Source organism: Nerophis lumbriciformis, linkage group LG12 (assembly GCF_033978685.3).
Source record: "Nerophis lumbriciformis linkage group LG12, RoL_Nlum_v2.1, whole genome shotgun sequence".
Taxonomy (NCBI): Eukaryota; Metazoa; Chordata; class Actinopteri; order Syngnathiformes; family Syngnathidae; genus Nerophis; species Nerophis lumbriciformis.
Genome location: NC_084559.2, coordinates 17,958,545 through 17,975,716, shown reverse-complemented (window position 1 = coordinate 17,975,716; position 17,172 = coordinate 17,958,545). Strand labels below are relative to the sequence as shown.

The 17,172-nt window shown below is 38.7% G+C and overlaps 1 protein-coding gene across 2 annotated transcripts in view; it reads right to left on the bottom strand.

Annotated features, from left to right (window-relative positions):
- The window catches only part of LOC133623062 (phosphatidylinositol-3,5-bisphosphate 3-phosphatase MTMR3-like), a 51,552-nt gene extending 34,839 nt beyond the window's left edge, over positions 1-16,713 (bottom strand). For both annotated transcript variants that reach the window (XM_061985994.1, XM_061985995.1), the window contains exons 1-5: positions 16,540-16,713; positions 8,352-8,426; positions 8,029-8,084; positions 3,660-3,749; positions 1,113-1,229 (exon numbers count right to left, since the gene is read on the bottom strand). In XM_061985994.1, coding sequence (XP_061841978.1) covers positions 1,113-1,229; positions 3,660-3,749; positions 8,029-8,031 — 210 coding nt within the window. In that variant the 5' untranslated portion in view covers positions 8,032-8,084; positions 8,352-8,426; positions 16,540-16,713. The remainder of the gene's footprint in view (positions 1-1,112; positions 1,230-3,659; positions 3,750-8,028; positions 8,085-8,351; positions 8,427-16,539) is intronic.
- Between the last annotated feature and the right edge of the window lie 459 nt (positions 16,714-17,172).

Below are 17,172 nucleotides of genomic sequence, written 5' to 3'. Positions count from 1 at the left end.
TAAAATAACCTAGTTATTGTGTGCCTCAACTTTAAACTTACCTGAACCTCAAGTGATAAAACCACTGAAAACAACATGCATTTAGACTCCTAAAGTGTACATTAGTGCAAATCGTTTGTTGATGAAATTAAGTGGATTTGCTAAATGAAAGGACACAAATGGTAAACAAAAATATTCGTGACAAAATCAATAATACATGCACACTGTATTTAATGTACTACATTTGAAGTATATTATAATGCGCTAGATGGTATTAATACTCTTTAGACCAGTGCAAAAAACAAAACAAGAAAAGCAGCTAAGATTTTATCAATACCTGTAACAATATTTTTTTGCCACTTGTATCCTTTCTAGTCAAAAGCTACAGTTTTACTTGAACTTAGAATTTGGCGTAATTTTGTCCTCAACTGTATGTGAACCAATTCGAGATTCTGATTACTTCAGCTGTATATTTTCTCTTGTTGTTTATTGTACTGATGCAGAAGTGAAACGAGAAAAAGTGTTGAAGAGCATGACTTGCCATTACACAACTCTCACCACTGCGACAAGTCAGCAGCACGGTTATCTGAATGCAGCATGTTCTCTTATCTTGTGCACTCACACTACACAAGTGAACATTTACTACATTTACAAAGTGTGTGTTAGAATTGGTGTCCGACGAATGAATTTGCAGAAGCGTGAAAGCAGTTTTGGTTGCAAGTGCAGAAATGTACATCTGAATTGGCGAAAAGAGGATGTACCGTAGAACGCCGCCATGATTTGGTAACATAGCTAGCTTCCTTTTTAACTTGCTGAAATGAGACAGAGAGGAAGAGTGTGACTGTTACGCATCCCCTCTGGAATGGCCGCAGCCATGGCAACAGCTAGTGCAGAGAGTGAGTGTACAATTTGAGGTGGTGAGGAGTCATGTGATGTTGCTGCCAGCGCAGATCAGCTCTGAGCCACTTGGTCACAATGACGCTGGCACAATGGCTGCACAATGCCCCGTCCATTCACAAAATTCTAGCGCATTTTGGCACTCACAACAACGACACTTCTGCTTTTTTTGCTGCGCGACATTCTCACTCTCGTGTACATTTTAACAACTCCATGACTTTTGCAGTGGTACTTACATTGACGACAGACTCTTTGAACTTGATGTGTAGGCGGTAATTGGAGATTGCAATGATGGCATCCTCTGCTCTCCCCACATACTCCGTGAACTCCCCATGCAGCTCAGGAAAGGGCACCTTGCAACAGCAGGAAATTCAACATGTCAAAGACCACAGGGACAGTCTGATCACCATGTACAGCATGTGGATCACTACACAGGATCCCCGTTTTAGTATTTTACCAGTGTTTACTACATTTAAGGCCAAAATTAACATTTACCAAAAAAAAGAGTCTAGCTTTACATTTTTAGAAAAGGAAATGTGTTAATAGTACTCAGTGTTTCCCACAGGCCTTACCTACTAGTAGTGGTGGGTAATGTGGAGGGGCACGAGGTGTCTAATATGACATAAGTGTCCAATTTGCATAAAACATATATTTGAAAAAAAAAAATTGTGTTATCACTAGGTATTAGTATCAACTAGGGATGGGTACCGTTCACATTTTAACCGATACAGTACCATTTCACAATATTTGCTGGTCAATACACTGCAAAAACTGAAATCTAAGTAAAAGATTAAATATCTCAAATAAGGGTGATATTTGCTTATTTTCCGTCTGATAAGATAATTCTTCTCACTAAGCAGATTTTATGTTAGAGTGTTTTACTTGTTTTAAGGGTTTTGGTCCTAAATGATCTCAGTAAGATATTACAGCTTGTTGCTGAGATTTGATGACCTATATTGAGTAAAACATGCTTGAAACTAGAATATCAACTGTTGCAAAGCTGTGTCATCAACACTCACAAGTATAAAACTACTTTTTTAAAGTAATAATTTCTTATTTCAAGCATGAAAAAAAAAATCATGACTTTGACACAATTGTGTCTCATAATTAAAACAGATGACAGCCAAATGGACTTTGCCGTTTTATTTTCAATGAAACAAGAGAAAATACGTACTCATATAGTCGTACAGTTGGCACAGTACAGTAAACTGACAGTTAATATTTAAACATTTAACATGTGACATTTCTAACAATTTTGAACAGAAATAGTTCATGCACATTCAGATAAATTCTTCAAAATTACAATACAAATTTTTTTGGCTGAGTGCCAGGCTGTATATATGCACACTAATTGACTGAAAGAGCACGCACTTGGTGCGATGATGTCATGTTATCGATGGAAAAATGCATTTTTAGACCATATGATTTGCCTGAGCGGCTAGGAGACCCCGAGCATAACAAGCGGTTGCCTTGTTGCCTTTCCATTAAGAACAATAAATTTGTTTTTAGTATAAGTTTGCTGGTTTCAAGAAATGTAATGCCGAGCGCATATCATTATGTCAAGATAATGGCACTAGCATTTACTTAATTTAAGAATATTTTTCAACATATTGAGCATAAAGGTCTCATATTATTTTTTTCTACCAAGAAAAGTGCACTTGTTATTAGTGAGAATATACTTATTTTAAAAGGTATTTTTGGGTTCATTGAAGTTAGCTCATTTTACTTGTTTTGGAAAGTCTTGACAAACCGAATTTTCTTGTTCTATTGGCAGATAATTTTGCTTATTTCAAATAAAATACCCCTAATTTCCATCCATCCATCCATCTTATTCCGCTTATCCGTGATCGGGTCGCGGGGGCAGCAGCCTAAGCAGGGAAGCCCAGACTTTCCTCTCCCCAGCCACTCCGTCCAGCTCCTCCCGGGGGATCTCTGGCGTTCCCAGGCCAGCCGGGAGAGATAGTCTTCCCAACGTGTCCTGGGTCTTCCCTGTGACCTCCTACCGGTCGGAAATGCCCGAAACACCTCCCTAGGGAGGCGTTCGGGTGGCATCCTGACCAGATGCCCGAACCACCTCACCTGGCTCCCCTAATTTTTATTTATTTTTTCTTGTTTTTGAACACTGACTTTTTGCAGTGTATGGTACCAATTTTTAGTACTTTTGTGTGTGTTCATGTGGTGATAAATGTTGATTGCTTAATAATAAAATCTAACACCTTTAAATGTTTTTACATTCAACAGTCAGCTGATATTTATAAATGTGCTGTCCAATTGTTATTTTTTGTTTTCTTACACTTCTGAGTGTCACTAAGCCCATCAGCACTGTCATGTTGGAACAGAGATGGACCTTCCACAAATTGTGTCCACCAGTTCAGAAGCATAGGAATGTCTTGGTAAAATAAAGAAATGAGATTCACCAGATAAGATTCTGGCTCATAATCTCTATTTAAAAACGAGAATAGTCCAAACCAGGATGTAAGAAAAAGAGCTACTATTTAAAAAAGGACATCCCTCTGAGCAGAGGACTCAAACTATCGAAAGTTGTCTTTTGATGCAAACTTAGTGAGGGATTTTGACAAAATGACAGCGTTTCTTGGCAACACATTTGTAATATTTTATGGTTTTACACTTCGGGGTCTGAATTGAAACTGAACTACATGTTTATAAGTGTCAGTTAGAAAAAAATATTTCTAAAGGGTGACTTTCTTACATATTTCTGTATAATCGCAAGTTGACTGGGTGTCACAGCACAAGAAAAGCAGTGAAGGGCGATGATTCCTCACCTGCATGTTGTCCTCCTCCAGGACAGGGGATTTCTTGGGGAAAATCTGATTGGCCTGGATACACTCTAAGCTCTTCTGCACCTCTTCCTCCTACACACAAAAATACCTGTTACAGCCACAGACTTCGCTCTGTATTAATATGGCTCTGGAGGCGCTTCTACGCGGAATACTTGGCAGTTACACTGACAAACACGCGGCTGGTTTGCATAAACTCTTAGGGTTGAAGTGCTATATGTCCATTATGTAATTTGGTAAGAGAAAGGAGGCTTTTTTCACCACTTTCTGAGGCCTTTGAATACACAACCTTGGCGCCGGCACACAATTAGTTCTTACTGTATTCATGTGGCTTTCAATGTCTTAACTGAGTTAATATAATTGCAAATATTAAACATACTTGAAATAATATACTGCCCTATTAAAATTAAGCAATGTCTTAAAACAGTGTTGTCCAAACCTTTGCATATTAAAAAAACAAAGGACGTGGGGCACATTTTGATATTTTTAATGAAACTAAAAAGGCTTAAAAGCAATCTAATCTATATTTTGTCTTAACCCAAGTAGAAAATTGTGAAGTCAGATGTTATGTTTTCATCATTTGTTAGTGTATTTGGTATGTGCTAAGCATGTACAGTACAGTAGTTTCACTATTCGCTGCAAATCAACTACTTGTGGCTGTTAAAGTCCACTAGCATTGGTACCAAGTGGGACACTGACTGGTTCAACAGAAAGGATGCAAGGACCCTTTTGGTTTTTTTAAAGGCTAATTCCACATAGATATAAGAAGTTAAGATAAATTATACAACATTAAACAGTCTGCACCTCAGACTTAATAAAAATTGATTAAATTCTATACAGCGCTTTTCTAGACAGTTAAAGCGCATTACAGTGAGAACTGAGAACCCATCATTCATCCACTCCACATTCACACATGGTGGTGGTAAGCTACATGTGTAGCCACAGCCGCCTTGGGGTAGACTGACGGAAACATGGCTGCCAATTTGTGTCAAAAGCCACCAAACATTCATTCACAATCAGACACTCGCACTGAGAGCAAAGTAGGTGAAGTGTCTTGCCCAAGGACACGTCTGCGACTCAGATGTCAGGAGCTGGATTCATACCAGGAACCCTCAAGCATCCGGGCGGCCGTTCTACCATTTGAGTCACGCCGATTTGTGTTATAGGTGACAAAGCTTATTGTTAGTAGTATGTACATTTCAAACTTTCCTAACCTTTGTCGAGTTTTTTTTGTTTAATTCAAAATGTACCGCAATTGTATATTTTGGGAGGAAAATGATGGTTTGTTTGCCCTTTGATTAATGATACACATAGATTAAGACCAGATGTAGGGCTGGGCCATTTGGCAAAAAAATGATCAAGATTATTTTTTTCATATTATTTGATCTCAAATAATATCACCTTTTTTTAATTTTTTTTTTTTAAAGCTGGTTGTGCCATGCAGGATAATACAGAGTACCGCATCCCTACGGTTTACTACTGCAGTATCTTGTAACAGACCTTTCCAACTTGTTTGATTGAAGTAATATATGCTCACAGCTGACGACTGTCATTTTGTTCATATATATAAAATTGTGTTTAATAGAGGTGCAACAGTACACGTACGTACCTCGGTTTAGAGTTCACGGTTCGGTTATTTTTCGGTACAGTAAGAAAACAACAAAATATAAATTTTGGGGTTATTTATTTACCAAATTTGCAAAATCTTCCACCAAAAATATTTTTCTGAGTGGAATATTTGATGTGAAGTAATCGGAACCTTGAATACGTCAATAATTCATAATAACATTGATTTTGATTCAATATTATGTTTTGAGCAATGACAGTTTGAAAGAAAAAAAAACAGATTTGTTTTATTAGTCAACATTGCAACTTTTTCCAAATTACATTTAATCTTTAAGCTTTTTTATTTCACTTTTGTTATGTTTTTGTTTATTTTAGTAGTATTTTTAGAATGTGCCGTGGGCCTTAAAAACATTAGCTGTGGGCCGCAAATGGCCTCCGGGCCACACTTTTGACACACCTGCTATAGATAATAAAAAATTAAATCTGATAAATCTATGGATAAAAAGCGGAGCCTGGCGACGCATGCGCGTTTATCATAACTCTCTCTCTCTCTCTCTCTCTGTCTCTGCCCCTCCCTCACGAATGTGGCTGCGTGCACACTTTGTTTTGTTTTTAAACCCTTCTTAACCCTGAACGTACATTGAAAATACACGCAACCCTAACTCAAAATGCAGGACATTTGAGGCATTTAAGAAACTCCACCCAGACAGCTCCGCAAAAGAGGACATGTCCGGTGAAAAGAGGACGTATGGTCAGTCTATCGTAGCCCGTTAGCTGCTAGTGTGCCGTGTGTTGTGCCTCGGTGTGCATTGTTTACACAACGTGCGTTACGCTACTTAATATGTCCGTGTGGAAACTCGTTCGGTACACCTGGGACGGCGTGGCGCAGTGGAAGAATGGCCGTGCGCAACCCGAGGGTCCCTGGTTCAATCCCCACCTAGTACCAACCTTGTCATGTCCGTTGTGTCCTGAGCAAGACACTTCACCCTTGCTCCTGATGGGTGCTGGTTAGCGCCTTGCATGGCAGCTCCCTCCATCAGTGTGTGAATGTGTGTGTGAATGGGTAAATGTGGAAGTAGTGTCAAAGCGCTTTGAGTACCTTGAAGGTAGAAAAGTGCTATACAAGTACAACCCATTTATCATTTATTTATCATTACCTCCGAACCGAACCGGAACCCCCGTACCGAAACGGTTCAATACCGTCACACCCCTAATTAGAGGTACTGTAAAATAATGTGTACCAACACATAAAACAAGTTCAATGATTATGTCAGGAACAAAATGGTTTTTTTTTACCTACAAACAAACAAAAAGAACACAAATTGTTTGTCTGCAAATATTTTTTATTTTTTTTATACCGGTACTATTGTACTTGTTAGTCCAACAGCAGGCACAAGTTTTTTTAGTACACGTTATATCAGAAGTGGAATCTTTGCAGACACATAAACAAAAAGTCTAATTAAAAAATATTTAGATATACAGTATAAATGCCTTTTCTGATTAAATTAACAGGCGTGTTGAGTCTCCCAGTTGGGACCAATACAGTCACATAGACGTTCTATGAGTGCCTGCAAGTCCGCATACTGTTGAGCTGCAGCAGATAGCGAAACTAAACTTGCTGCTCCTTTTAAATGTTATGTTTCAACTTCTATGCTAGTGTTAGTCATATTTCTTTATTTTGTTCTTCTGGGCTGCACTTCCAGCTGCGTAAAGGGACGAGGCACAACGGGACGGAACATTGATTACGTCGTGAAGAGACTGACTTTCGTGACGGTGGATGCTCGCGCACACATTTTCACACAAATACATGCAAAGTATACAAACACACACACATTCACAGACAAACACACAGTATTACGGTCAATAAAGGTGAGTTATTCCGTGCCAAATTATACCAATCATGGTTGCTTCCCTAATGTTTACTACTGCGGTATCTTCTGACTAACTTTTCCGCCATGTTTGATCAAGGAAATATGCAAACAACTGATCACTGTAATCAAACTCAAATTAATTGCGATCAAATATCAACAATCATATAACTGCCGAGCCTTAACCAGAGGTGTTGGCCTGTGGGCCATTTTCATCCCGCGGCTTGTTTTGTTTATTAGCTTGCGGAGCAAAAAAATTAAGTATACCCTACCATAATCAATTTCATAATAAAGAGTTTGAAAAGCTCTAAATGGTCTTTATCTCTAAATCAGATTATAGTTATTGCTTGAATAAGGCAGCTCGCACACATAAGAGTTGGATGTTTGAAATCATCCAGTAGCCCGAGGAATGCACAGTTTGTTGATGAGAACAGTATTTTTTAAGAAAATGTGTCTCAGCTGACAGAATCTATGGTGCTTTGTTCATTGAGAATATTTTGCAAAAAGATTAAAGGTAGACCAAGATGCGGACATACAATAGACTTGTTATTGCAGCCTGCTAGCGCAGAATAAACGGCTGCATGTGAGACAAGCAGACGGACAAAGTCAATGCAGCTGGATGATCAAGCATGCTTAGATCAACAGCAAGGAAATAGTTTATCACACAAATCTGTTATTGTGGTCACAACATGATGCAATAATTTAGAAAAGAACTGCAGCTAAAAAACATAGTAAAAAAAAAAAAAAGGTGCGCTGCTTAGTTAGAAAGGCGCCTTAAGCAAACTTTGACACAGTGGTTGTTTTTATAACTGTGTCTTACCAACCGATACAAAATGTACATCCAATAGAAAGTCTGCAATCCTACACACAGCATACTACAACACAGTAATCTCCATAGTAAAAAAAAAAAATGTCCATACCATGGCCCTGTGAAGGAGTGTGGGTCACCCAACTCGGAAGCCTGGCCTGCACCAGCCTGGGCAAAAAGAAAATACACATTTTAGAAACCCTAAGCAAACATTACAGAAACATTGCAAGTGTCTTGCATGTATGATGCAACAAAGCAAGATTTGCAATATTCTTAGAAAATAGTCATATTCTAGCTTTAACTGAGTCTAATTTTAAGTTAATTTGGCTTTAAAGTTGGGAAGCGATAGCAATTTTACAGCAGCGTTGATGCCATAAACTGTATTAGGCTGCAATGTATACATTCATACAGTGATGTAATATTGTTTGGTCTTACCACAGGTGATCAGCGATGGACAATATGTAGTCCAGATGATCTGCTTGAAGGTGTTCACAAGAAAGACATGGAAATCTGTGGAAATTAAAGCAGATATTAAATTCAATTAAAACATTCTGACCATCACCAAAATAACCACAGCAACTTATATATAGGAAATCGTTATGAGTCGGTGCATGTGAGGCCAATTATACAATAGACACTGTCACACCATAAGATCAGCATGCTAATAGTTAAATGAAAATCAGTGGTTGGTTGCTAGTGGCTGACATCAACAGTATTCTGCCCAAAAACAATTCTTCAAGACTCATACGACCAACACTAACTCATTTTATAGAGTACGTTCATCTCTTAAAGCAGTGTTTTTCAACCTTTTTTGAGCAAAGACACATTTTTTGCATTGAAAAAATCCGGAGGTACACCACCAGCAGAAATCATTAAAAAATGAAACTCAGTTGACAGTAAAGAGTCGTTGTTGCAATTGTTGGATATGACTTTAAACCATAACCACTACAGCTCTTGTCTCAAAGTAGGTGTACTGTCACCACCTGTCACATCACGCCGTGACTTATTTTGAGTTTTTGCTGTTTTCCTGTGTGTAGTGTTTTAGTTCTTGTCTTGCTCTCCTATTTTGGTGGCTTTTCCTCTTTTGTTGGTGTTTTCCTGTAGCAGTTTAATGTCTTCCTTAAACGCTATTCCCCGCATCTACTTTGTTTTAGCAATCAAGACTATTGAAGTTGTCTCTATCCTTCTTTGTGGGGACATTGTTGATTGTCATGTCATGTTCGGATGTACTTTGTGCGCAAAATGATTATTAGCATTCAGACAGGTTAAAATGTTGCTAAAACCATCACTTTTCTATCAGTCACAGTGACTTTTCAAAACAAAAATATTACAGCAAAAATCATATGGGTTGATTGACATGTTTATTCTGTAAGCTAACTTCAATAGTTTGAAATTATTTTGACAGTTAATGCCAGTTATCCTGTCAACCTTTCACAAGACTTCAATTTGTTAATTGAAAGTATAAACAGTATAAACACTTTTTACAGTAAACAAATGGTAAAACAGTACTAAACAATTCCATTAAAAAAAAAATTGGTGTCATTATTAACTTTCTGTCCAAGCTTGTATAATCTACTGCCTTGTTCAATTGTAAAAAATATTCTGTGCCTAAAATTCACATTTCTATCACAATTATCATACTGTAAACATGGTAAGCTAAATTCATTAAAATTAATAGTCCTGTCAATAGCATGGAATTACAATTCAAATGTAGTTTTTTTGTAAGCCTTTCAAAAGAATTCAAAATATGAAAAATTTATGAAAATTAATTTAAGTGAATGTAATCATTTTAACTTTTCAACAGAAATAGCACTGCAAAAATATTAAGGACATACTTCTGTATTTTGGTAGTTATGCTGTCAACATTTAACAAGATTTCTTCAACTTGGACTTGAAAGCATAAGTAGTACAAACACTTTTAACAGTATAACAGTACTAAACAATTCCAATAGATAACATTGGTGTCATTACCTTTTTGTGGCTAAAATCCGATCGAAAAATCTTGTCTGCACAAGGTGCAATTCGCGTAGTTTTCACCCTTTTTGGAACGGATAATTATTCCCGGATAGGCTTTTGAATATTCTTCACGGAATGACTGCAGTTTTCTTTTCGGTTTAAGACTCGTTTGCGATTTTTCTCCGGCTGATTCCATGATCATTCGCTCGTTTGGAAACAATGGCAACTGGTGCCTCGGGCTTGGCAGCGGTGCTATAAATAGCCTCGCGCATGGCATTCGGAATGGCTCGATAGGAAGTTACGGGAAGCAGTGTCGATTGTCATTGTTGTTACGTGATTTCGTGAATAAAACTTAAAAAAAAAAAGTTTTTTTAATTAATGAAAAAACGTTTTTTTTTATCACTGCAACCATAACCCGGAATAGGTTGATGAAAACCGTACTAATTACGGGAAAACCGGAGTAGTTGGCAGGTATGGGATCACGACAAACCATCATCGTCTCACACGACGTGTTCCCGACATCTACAAAGAAATTAGCTACCGGCTGCCACCTACTGATATGGAAGAGTATTACACAGTTACTCTGCCGAGCTCTACACAGCACAGACATTCAACAACGGCACATTATTTGCAGACTATAATTACTGGTTTGCAAAAAATATTTTTAACCGAAATAGGTGAAATTACATTATCTCCCAAGGCACACCAGACTGTATCTCACGATACACTAGTGTTGAAAAACACTGTCTTAAACCACCTAAAATATGAGAGGCAGGACAAAATTTGCATCGATAGCAGAGAAAAAACTTGGCCTGATGGTGATGGTGTGAAGACCATCCAACCACCACGATTGGGGTTCAGTCCAATGTGTCTCTGGTGCGCGAAACTTCTCTTAGTGACAGCGCTCCTGCTTTGATTTTTCTCTATTCTTTTCTGTTCAGGCCGCACTTCATTGGTCAGCGGCCTAGTGTGTGATGGCTTATGTGTGCCAGCAATGTAAAGCGAAATATGTTTATAAATCTTGATGCGTTTAATCAAAAATATTTTTGTTTAATTGGGAGCGGTATTTGCTTTTGTATTTTAACATTTCATTTTTGTAGCACTCCATTCATTCATGTTGAGTATAATAGGCAATGCAAAATATAATATATTGTCACATGTTATGCGTTATACATTACTAACCCATTTACATACAGTTTGATATTATATATAGAGTCATATTAATGCATTTATTTACTTAATATTGATTGTTTGTATTTTTTTTATCTGGAGTATACTTAGTACTTATACATGAATTACACAATATTATTTGATTTATCCTTGTGTACTACAATGCACTCCTTATTCTCATTATTTAACTATGGCTTTATGCATTATACATATTATTTATTACTTATTCATTTTTTATTATTACATTTACTGTACTTGTTTTGTATATATTAGGGCTGTCAACATTAATGCGTGTGATTATTCAAACAAAATTATCGCGTTATCATAAATGAATGAAGGTTAATCACAGCGTTTGTTTTGACTGCCGATCACGTCACACGCCAGTGTGATGATAGAGCGATGGGCTCTGCGCCCAATTTCGCTTAAAACAAACTCAGACGGAACTTTAGATAAAACTGAGGTAATGAAGCCTATTCCAGCTGCATTCGGGCGGAATGCGGGTACACCCTGGACAAGTCACCACCTCATCACAGGGCCAACACAATCATTCACACTAGGGAAGTAACGGCATGAACGTTTCTTATCACGATTACTGTGACCAAAACTATTACGGTTACCATTATCATCGCGCTATTTTTAAATGTGATCAATATTTTCAAAAAGTACTTATATTAAAATAATTTAACAAAGTGTTATTTAAAAAAAAAAAAAAACACATTCAAAATTATTTCCTTTGTAGAATGAACATTATTGGAGATAAAAACAGAATTTCATGGACCCTCCATCCATCTATCCATTTTCTACCGCTTGTCCCTCTCGGGGTCGCAGGGATGGCTGGAGCCTATCCCAGCTGAATTTGGGCGGAAGGCGGGTACCCTGGACCAGTTGTTTAATGGACCTCAAGTAGAAAATTTAATGTGCATATGAAAGCAACACAAGCATTATAAACAAAGTAATATGGCAGAAAAACAAATAAATAAAATGTGAAAATTGTGCAAGATAGCACTTTATGGACAAAAGAGATTAACAAAAACACGACATGTAAGAATTTTGCAAGGTGGCACCTGATGGCCATAAGACGATACTGCACTTTTTGTCCATATGGATAAAAGCAGTGTTCATGTATGAGATCTAGTCTTACACATATGGCTGCATGATTATGGCCAAAATAATAATTATTAATAACGATGAATCATTATGTTAAGTAAAACGGTGTTGGGGTGTAAATGTGACGCCATCATGTAATTTGTAATGGCTAATAAAAAGGCTATAGATAAACGTTATCCATATATATGCCAGAAAATAACCTGTTTTGTACAATGCCCAGTAGTGCGTAAATGTGTTTCTGTATAGTTTTTCTCCACAATGATGGTATTTTGAGAGGTAATTATTGAAGTTGGACATCACTGAAGACCAAGGTGAGAAACGCACGGCCCGCCGCTGATATAAAGATTTGGCTCTTTATAGTGAGCCTAGTCAAAGGAACCGGCTTTTGTAAAAGTCTCGCTAGTCTGAGCCAAGTTGAGAGTCACACAGCTAAGCCCCTTAGAGCTTTACCGGTCCTGCGGTCCCCCGTGACATGCCACCACGCACCGCAGGGTGCAACATTATCCGCCAAACAGCACAAATAATTACTCGCCAGTTGTTGGGTTATTATTCCAAAAATAAAAGAGCTGATTAATTGCCAAAAAAAAAAGTGAAAGCACTTCTTACACAGACGGCTTCGTCGACAGCGAGTTGCAATGGGATTAAATCATTACCAGCACAGCAATCGCAGGAGAACCATTTTACACCTACTCAGTGGCCTAGTGGTTAGAGTGTCCGCCCTGAGATTCAGAAATACTTTATTAATCCCTGAGGGGAAATTAAAATTTTCAGCACAATCCCATTCAAGATCAGACAAACATTACAGGGAGACAGAACAGGATCGCTGACGGTTCTGTCAAATTTCTTTCAAAAAAGGTGAGATATAGGTAAACAATGGGGGGAGGGGGGGGTGAGAAAAAAAAAATCGGTCTAAGCCTGCGCTCCTGGAGAGGTCGGTAGGTTGTGAGTTCAAACCCCGGCCGAGTCATACCGAAGACTATAAAAATGGGACCCATTACCTCCCTGCTTGGCACGCAGCATCATGGGTTGGAATTGGGGGTTAAATCACCAAAAATGATTCCCGGGCATGGCCACCGCTGCTGCCCACTGCTCCCCTCACCTCCCAGGGGGCGAACAAGGGAATGGGTCAAATGCAGAGGACAAATTTCACCACACCTAGTGTGTGTGTGTGTGTGTGTGACAATCATTGGTACTTTAACTTGAACTTAAGTTAACTTAACTTACAAACATTTAAAACATGTATGGGGGACATATTCACCATTAATTAGCTGCTTATTAACATGCAAATTAGTAACACAACTCTTAGTCATTATTAAGTGCTTATTATAATGCCTTATTCTGCATGGCCTTATTATACAACCATATTATATATACCGTATTTTCCGCACTATAAGGCGCACCTAAAAACCACAATTTTTCTCAAAAGCTGACAGTGCGCCTAATAACCCGGTGCGCTTTATTACGATTCATTTTCATAAAGTTTCGGTCTCGCAACTTCGGTAAACAGCCGCCATCTTTTTTCCCGGTAGAACAGGAAGCGCTTCTTCTTCTACGCAAGCAACCGCCAAGGAAAGCACCCGCCCCCATAGAACAGGAAGCGCTTCACCCGCCCCCGGAAGAAGAAGAAAAAACGCGCGGATATCACCGTACGTTTCATTTCCTGTTTACATCTGTAAAGACCACAAAATGGCTCCTACTACGCGACAAGGATCCGGATCATAAAAAGACGCAATCTCTCCATCCGCACACGGATTACTACCGTATTTCACAGCAACTGATATTCCTGTGAACTGCACTGTGGAACGGGAGCACGTACGGTGAATATTCGCACCACAGAGAATGAGAAGTCATCCTTCACTGTGGTTCTAGCTTGCCATGCTAACTTCCACCCATCCAAAAGAGACCTTTCCAGCCGGCGTCATCATAAAAGCTAACTCGAAGGGATGGATGGATGAAGAAAAGATGAGCGAGTGGTTAAGGGAAGTTTACGCGAAGAGACCGGGTGGCTTTTTTCACACAGCTCCGAAGGCGAACACACCTTCACTAAGACGGGCAGATAGCGCCGGTCGACATAGGCCAACATCTGCCAGTGGATCGTAAATGCCTGGGCAGATAGTTTCGGTCACAACTGTGGTCCGAGCTTTCCGGAAGGCAGGATTCACAGAACTGCTGCACAACAACAGCGACACTGACTCCCGATGACTTCTACGAGACGGAACCGGCCATTTTTGGATCCCACGCTTGCGCAACTTTTCAATTCGGACACCGAAGACGAAGAATTCGAAGGATTTACGAATGAAGAATAACTTCAGAAGGTGAGCGCTATGTTTATTTTGTGTGTTGTGACATTAACGTTCGAGCAACATTATGTTGCTATTTATTGCTCTACACCATTTTGAATTTTACTATGTTTGTGATTGCACATTTGCGTACATTTTGGGACAGAGTTGTTAGAACGCTGGTTTTCAATATATTATTAAAGTTTGACTGAACTATCTGACTGTTTTTTTGACATTCACTTTAGCGCAGTGTTTTTTTGACATTCACTTTAGCGCAGCGTAGGCGCGGCTTTTAGTCCGGGGCGGCTTATTGGTGGACAAAATTATGAAATATGTAATTCATAGAAGGTGCGGCTAATAATCCGGTGCGCCTTATAGTGCGGAAAATACGGTATATATATATATATATATATATATATATATATATATATATATATATATATAAAAAACTCTAACCCTAACCAAATAACTGTAAATTAAGTCTTTGTTGCTTAGAATATGTTCCCCTAGTGTCCAAATAACTGTAAATTAAGTATGTGTTACTTAGAATATGTTCCCCTAGTGTCCAAATAACTGTAAATTAAGTATTTGTTACTTAGAATATGTTCCCCTAGTGTCCAAATAACTCTAAATTAAGTTTTTGTTGCTTAGAATATGTTCCCCTAGTGTCCAAATAACTGTAAATTAAGTCTTTGTTGCTTAGAATATGTTCCCCCAGTGTCCAAATAACTGTAAATTAAGTCTTTGTTGCTTAGAATATGTTCCCCTAGTGTCCAAATAACTGTAAATTAAGTCTTTGTTACTTAGAATATGTTCCCCATACTAAAGTGTTACCAAAACATGAACCCTTTGCAGACTGCAGTGCAACGTAACCCTCAAACCCAGTGGTTCTTAACCTGGGTTCGATCGAACCCTAGGGGTTCGGTGAGTCGGACTCAGGGGTTCGGCAGCGGTCAAGACACACCCGACTTATCGTGTAAATAAAAACTTCTCCCTATCGGCGTATTACGGATACGGCAACAGCAGAAGTCAGACTGATTTGCAGGTGTGTAATTTGTTGAGAGTTTATGCACTGTGTTGGTTTTGTTCTTTGAACAAGGTGATGTTCATGCACGGTTCATTTTGAGCACCAGTAAAAAAAAACATGGTAACACTTTAGTATGGGGAACATATTCACCATTAATTAGTTGCTTATTAACATGCAAATTAGTAACATATTGGCTCTTAATTAGTCATTATTAAGTACTTATTAATGCCTTATTCGGCATGGCCTTAATATAAGCCTAACCCGAACCAAGTAACTCTAAATTAAGTCTTTGTTACTTAGAATATGTTCCCCATACTAAAGTGTTACCAAAAACATAACTTCGTCTTGAATTTGAAAAACAAAAACATTTTATTTTTCACTAAAGAAGGGTATGAAACTGGTGGGGTTCGGTACCTCCAACAAGGTTAAGAACCCATGCTCTAACCCTAACCAAATAACTGTAAATTAAGTCTTTGTTGCTTAGAATATGTTCCCCGAGTGTCCAAATAACTCTAAATTAAGTCTTTGTTACTTAGAATATGTTCCCAATAGTAAAGTGTTACCTAAACATGAAGCTTTTGCAGACTGCAGTGCAACGTTAAGACTACGAGAGGTTGACAACTATGAAGAAGGAAATCGGCTAATGGCTGGTCGGTTGTGTTAACAAGTTGTGCTAACAAGTAACTTACGTAACATTAACTACTCTTTTCCTCCCGGTTTTCCTCGCCGACGTTACGTTTTGTAGCGAAAAGTCAAAAGGAGAAAAGTCCCAAAAGGAGAAAAAGCAACGGCCGCAATATGTCGCTCATGCTAACAAGCTAATGCTAACTTGGAAAAAAAAACACAATAAACACGACTTGTGAACGATAAAATGCTAAAGTCGTCAGCCGGGGTTCGACCTCCCTAACACGGCGAGAGGCTAGTAAGCGACTCGGATCCACTTCAGTACCGCAGCTCCGCACTGTTGTTGTTGTTGTTGTTGTTGTGCGGATGAAGATGAAGATGGAGGGCGGACCCGCAGCGCAGGCCTCCCGTCACAACCACAACACAACACACCCGCCAGGCCGCCAGCCGGCACACTCACCCGCCGTGCGAGGGACGAGGCGTTCAAAGGCCGCAGAATCACCCGCGGCCCGTGCAGTTGGTCGGCAGCGAATGAACCCGGGGAGGACAGCCAGACATGTCCGAGCGGAGGGCTTAGCTTTCACGGAGTCCCTTCCCTGCACTCGGCCGTCGTCGCCATTATAGCAAAACTCTCCCAAGCCCGAGTCGACGTCCTTTTTATGACGTCATCACGCCGAAGCAATGCCATGGGTGGGGGCGGGGGGGTTGGCGCTGGTGCACCACGTGGTACAAGCGCATGTCAACACTGCTTAGCGCGCCTCAACCGCCATAATACTACTACTAATAATAATAATGGATTTTATTTGTAAAAAGCACGTTATATTGAGTAAACAACCTCAAAGTGCTACAGTGTATTTAAAAAAACTAAAAATACAAATACAAAAAATTACGGAGCCCCTAAAGGGACATGGGGGAATTTTTTTTATTTATAATTTATTTATTTATTATTATTTTTTTAGACATGTATCTCGTGCGCACGAGAAACTTTTTATAAAGTTATAAAAAATAAAAATAAAAATTGTAGAATTTATTTATTTATTTTTAGACATGTATCTCGTTTTTTATTTTTTTATAAAGTTATACAAAAAAAAAA